Source organism: Sitodiplosis mosellana, unplaced genomic scaffold (assembly GCF_009176505.1).
Source record: "Sitodiplosis mosellana isolate CC-2019 unplaced genomic scaffold, AAFC_SMos_1.0 Smas_scaffold_5, whole genome shotgun sequence".
Lineage (NCBI taxonomy): Eukaryota > Metazoa > Arthropoda > Insecta > Diptera > Cecidomyiidae > Sitodiplosis > Sitodiplosis mosellana.
The window spans coordinates 2,433,267-2,439,266 of record NW_022595248.1 but is presented as its reverse complement, the minus strand read 5'-3'; the positions used below and the strand labels follow the sequence as shown (position 1 = coordinate 2,439,266).

General features: G+C 38.7%; 1 protein-coding gene across 6 annotated transcripts in view; it reads right to left on the bottom strand.

Annotated features, from left to right (window-relative positions):
* Positions 1 to 6,000, bottom strand: part of LOC129566752 (probable nuclear hormone receptor HR38) — a 61,037-nt gene that overhangs the window by 12,379 nt on the left and 42,658 nt on the right. For all 6 annotated transcript variants that reach the window (XM_055442958.1, XM_055442960.1, XM_055442959.1 and 3 more), the window contains one exon: positions 404 to 561. In XM_055442958.1, coding sequence (XP_055298933.1) covers positions 404 to 561 — 158 coding nt within the window. The remainder of the gene's footprint in view (positions 1 to 403; positions 562 to 6,000) is intronic.

The following is a 6,000-nucleotide window of genomic DNA, read 5'->3' as shown; positions in this document are numbered from 1 at the left end:
TCTCTCTCTCTCTCTCTCTCTCTCTCTCTCTCTCTCTCTCTCTCTCTATCTCTGTTTGGATTCGTGTGAATGGAGAGAGAGGGAGAAATGTGCCTAAAGCCAATCTCATTTTACCAAATGACCCATTTGCCGTGGCTGAAGGTTCTAGATTGAATAAGTTATCGTCGACGCGCCTTTGATGGGAAATTAATGATGGACAGTTTGTCAACGGCAAACGAAAAAAGCAACAAAAATTGAGCCATCGAACGATGTTTCCATGCATGACTCAATTAGACGTTTAAACGGAAATTTTACTCGCGCTCGTTAAGTATCATAACTGTTCTTTTTGTTTATGATTGAATTGTGTGGCGATAGTTTTTTTTATTTGTGGTTCGTGGTGTTTGCTGGAGAATGTCTCACTCACCTGCGGCTGAAGAAGCAGCATACTTGATGATGAATGTTCGCTTTTAATTTTCTGTATCGGCGCCTCGTTGCTGGAGGCTCCCTCAACGTTTAGATTTTCTTGTGTTTGATGCTGTTGTTGCTGTTGTGCGAAAACGGCTGCGATTAGAGATGATGCACCTACAGATGGCAATGACACAAAATTGTACAAGAAAAAATAACCATTAACATTTTCATTCTTGAATCTAGAAATGTATTGAACTTATTTTTTGTGCGCAACACACATTCACACACCATAGAGAAACATTGATACTTTTAAAACATGCAAAAAAATAAAAATTTGGTCGGTGAATTTATGCAACAAACGGAACAAATTTATCGATAAATTGCAAAATGTTATGCAAAATGATGTTGAATATCATGTGAAAAATCGAAAACTTATGTGCAGGTGAACGTTATATCGTAAAAAGTAAGCTTTGTGCGATGGCAATTTAGATGCCAAAAGTTCGTTGAAATCGATTCGTTGTAAAAACAGTTAGAATTGCTTTGATTTGCCAAAATCCCTTCGTGCAAACCGTGTCGCTGGTACTTTTCGACTGATAATCCCTGTTCAAAAACCACTTCAATTTATAAACATTTGCTTTCGCCTCCCCGAGAACAAAAAACCACCGTCAAGGGATGTAAATTTGCATGGGACACATGGTTGAATGCAATCATCAACCGAGCAAATCGCAAAGACACAACGAACAAAAAAAACCGAATGGTGGCGCATGAAAAGTGAAAATGAAAAATAGAGTTTTTTTTTCACAACCGCGTGCATACGTATTTCCCCTGAGAGTCATAAAAATCAGTGATATTTACACAAAGTGCGCTATAAAAATTTGAAGCGCTTTTAATCATTGAGGCAGAGTGTAGAAAACCATGAACGATTTAATAGGCGTGCAATTAAAAAGCGGGCTTCAATCACAATATATAATAAATGCATGTTTTGTCGAAATCAATTTTCGCAACCACCGAAAAGCAAATAAATTTGCGACGGATTTAATTTTCAGCAGAAAAACCATGGGAATTGTGATTTGTAACAAAGCCAAAAATTGTGATTGAAGTTCTGAAAATGTTCTAATATTTCATGTTAAAATCGTGCTAATCAATAAATATCAACCAGATCGAGTTGTTCCAGCCTAGATTTGTTCGTGTGTGTCTTGAAAAAATTTGATCATAGGGCGAGCGCGAATTGGGTAAGCGAATGAATTCCCGGTAATTAATTGGGTATTTTGCGACACACAAGCGAGAAAAAAAATTCGTGTGCATGAGTTGAACCCGAGAAAACCGAGCGTCTGGATGAACTTTTGCGATTAAGTTTCTCTTATGCAACGAACAACAGCGAAAAAATAAATCCAAAGAAGCAAAAGTCTCGTCGATGGGTCTCGGTTTTCATTCACTTCTCTCCCTCTCTCTCTCTCTCTCTCTCTTTGGGTTGTTCAAAGTGTAAACATTAACGGATTATTGGAAAACAAGGAAACAACGTTTAAAGTGGCAAGCGAATCGAATTGAATCCAATCCAAACCGAATCAAGTCATTGTGGGTCGACCGCCGTCTGTCGATTGTGAAAATCGACAAAATAAATTAACAAATCGATTTGACATTTAATGATTTAGCACACGAACAGAAAAGACATAGCGAGAAAAAAAGCGCACACAATTCCTTTATCAATTTCCATGGTGTGCATGTATGGAATGTATGACATGACGACAATCTGTATGCACCTTTTACAAATACGGTGGTGCATTTGATTTTTTCGGTCACAACCAATTTTTTTTAAATCGACTTTTTTTTCTTCGTCGGTGAAGTGAATCAGCAATTTATTGCTGCGAACCAGAGAAAGAGAGAGAGAGAGAGAGAGAAAACGTCGAAAAGTAATGTAATATATGTTGTAGTTTTCTTTTCGACAAAAGAGTTTTGTGAAAAGCGTTACCATGCGCACTGCGTAGAGATTGCATTTTAATTACCAATCACCATTTTATCAATGTCATTTATCAATCCGGTGTGTATGTGGTGTGGCAGGTAGTTGGCTGGTTGGGCCCATTAAAATTGATAAATTGACTAATTTATGACAAGCCAATTCACTTGCATCGCGTTACCAACGTAAATTAAAATGTGAAATCATCTTGGTGAGCGAACTTGAGCGGCATGCACTTGTACGTCATTTCTTTTATGGTTATGCAGCGTAAGACGTTTATTGAGTCGAAATAATTGTCCAGAGGGAACGATGATTTATTGTTGCAGAAAATGAAATACACGCAAGCACACAAAAGTTCGAGCCGACGGGAAAAAAGTTGTCTGCGCGCGTACAAGGTTAGCCTGAAGTTGGATCATAAAACAAAGAATCTCCCAAACGTATGAGGAAATTATTCAAGAAAATTATCCTCGTAAAAAAGAACGACAAAGAAGAAGTGAACAACATCCTCATCGAATGGAAGAAGAAGGCACACACACACATCGAATGTGTGAAAGTGAATGAGAGACGATCTTGTGCCCTTCACTCATCGCATCGCACCACAAGACAATCCCGTCCGAAATTGGCGATTATATAAAAGGATACGTATGTCAATTTTGAGTGAATTTGTACCGCCTGATTCATTACACCTTGCATAATTTCAATGTGTACACATACGTAACGTGTGTAAGAAATGCATTTTTCGAATGCGATTACCGCAATGTCAATAAAATCAATTCTTTCGCATAACAAAAGCAAACAAAAGGAAATAAAAATCGATAATCAACACATAATGTGCCATTTTAGCAGTCATTTCCTTTTGTATCGATTTAATCAAGAAAACAGACAATAAAACTCCTCAGCCTCTCCCCCGATAGAGATCGAACAGTACGAGCGCGCGAGCGCGCGAGCGCGCGAACAAAAGACAATATCTCTCTTTCTGCACAAGTTACGGCGGTTTCGGAATACTTTTTGTGTGTGTGTGTGTGTGTGTGCATTTTCGATGGTCTGCTTCTCCTTGGTCGTCGTTTTGCCGATTTTTCTCTCTCTTTTTCGTGTGGTGTGTTTTTTCTTCGTCCGAAAGAAGAAAAAAATTGTGCGCGCACGTTTTAAAGTGTGTTTTATTTCTTTTGAAAATTACATAATCCTCGTGCCACATAAATATTTAAGCGAACCCGAAAAAAATCACCAACAACAAAAGAATAAAGCAAAATCTAAATCAACGGTGCACTCTCGTGCACAAACAAAGAAGAAAAAAAAATAGTTGGAAATGAATTCGGTGTTTGCTCCGTTAAACCGACGAGAACATTGGAATTGGAAATCAAAACAGTGTGTTCGATTGGTGAAGTTGAGTTCATCGCATTAAAAACAAAAGCAGCAACAACAACAACAACAACAACAACAACAACAACGGCCACAGCAGCGTTAATATATCAGCACGATGCACAGGCACATTACCGTGTGCGAAACAACATCGACACACCGTGTAGATGCGGGAGAAAGAACGAATGAGACGAGAATAGAGTTTCGAAATCGTTACAAATAATATCGAAAATAAAATGCAACAATTGACCACAGAGAAGCGTGAGGTGCAGTTAATGTTTATAAAACATAATCATTTCTAATCTGCATTTAATGCAAATGCAATAACTGTGGCTGCGCCGCTCTTTTTTCCCTGTGTTTTGACTGTGCAGTAGTATTTTCTTTGGCTTGAGCTCAGCCAACAGCTAAGCATCCGTGCATTTGTGGAGCGCGCGCATCAAACTGAATTATTCGAAGCCGAGCAACTCCCGAGAGAAAGAGAGAGAGATAGACACAGATAGCAAACGAGAGAAATACAGAGCAAAGGGAAAAAAACACAGAGATATCGAAAAATCGTGAGAAAAATTTGTTTTTAATGTGTGAAGGTAGACTTTTAATTTTTCACTTTTTATTCCACTTGGATGTGGTGAGTGTTTGGCAGCTGAATGAATCGGCACACTGAAAAATCGAAAATAGTAAGTTTTTTTTTTTCGTAGAAAACAAATCGATTGAGGCTCTCTTTCTCTCACCTTGCTCTCGCTGAGCGCGCTCATACATCCGTATCCACACTTAACCTATAATATCAGAAAATTATGATTCAGCATACAAATTGCTGGGTTTATGGAATTGAGGTGGCTCGGCCACAAGCTCCAACAACCACGAACAACAAATATGAAAATCATCGTGAGTTGATCCGTTATGTTGGCCGCCGAACATTCATATATACATGCAACAAATTTGTTTTTCCGTTGTGTTCTGGCGAACCAGACAAAAGAGAACAACCTCGTATGTGTGTGTGTGTGTGTGTGTGTGTGATTGAAGGAAGCCCGGGAAGCTCGGTATGTGATTTTGCGATCGACAAACGCTAATGGTAGTGCAAAGTCACGTACATTCTTAATGAAAGTATGACATTGTGGCGATGAAATCGGGAAGCGAAGGCGGTTAACACATGGCACACACCGCGCAACTACTTGAGGGACTTTAAATTTTAAATTTCGCGGTGCAAGATTGCATCTCATGAGAATCATCTGTGTGTCGACCAACAAACGAACGATTTTTTTTTCTTCTTCTGTTTTGGTTTTTTGCCGCTGAAAATAGCCGATCAAATTGTTTGATTGGTTTTGCCATCGACTTTTTTTTCGTTCTTTCTTTTGATTTTCATGCCGAACGCGATTGTGTAAAATGTAGGCGTTTCCATTCGGCGTTGCCATTGAGAAAGAAACTATATGCCGTGTTTCGTGAAACCATACGTCAATATTTCCCAAATGAAATAGTAGCGAAATTGCCGAAAAGCGTGAGATTGCCGCACCGAAAAGAAATCGATTTTTTTTTCTCTCTCTCTCTCTCTCTCTCTGTTTTGCAACGCAAATTGAATGAAATTACTCTGTTCATTCAATTCATATGTTCGTACGTATGTGTGGTTGGTTGGCAATTGTAAGTTACGCTTGTCACAACAAACTTCTCAATAAATTGTAAACGATTCATTTTCAGGCGCAGTTACATTTCATTAGAGCACATATATACGTATATTCTATGGTCTCGTTCTTGCTATTCGTTCAAAATCATTGTTTCGTTGCTGTTTCAAGCCTTCAAATTGGAAATTGCCTTTTTGAATTGGTGCGAATGCTGCGCGAATTCAATGCGCTCAAACGGAAGTCTTTAGGAGAGACACAAAAAAAATGTGAACTAAAATGACATCGATAAATCATTGCGATATTTTTCGCGTTCAATAACAAAGTTCGGTCGTTAAATAGGTGCAATTATTCGAGCAAATTGCTCGTTCACACCTTTAAAAACAAAACAACCAGAAGACTAAATCGATAAATTTCGATTCGACGATTGGGAAATGGTGGTGCACACAATGGGCGATTAGATTCAATTCCCGAAAAAACCTAACATACACGTGAACTGCTGCCGCTGCTGCTGCCGCTGTTACAGCACACACAAATTGCTTGGCAATTTCATTCGCATGCATTAGAAGATTAAATTAAAATAACGGTTAAATTGAACATTTTTCCATTGGCGACAACGATTGAAATCGATTTTACGATTGTAAACGCCGCCGCCGCCACTGCCGCCAATCCAATTCATTCTGTTCAATT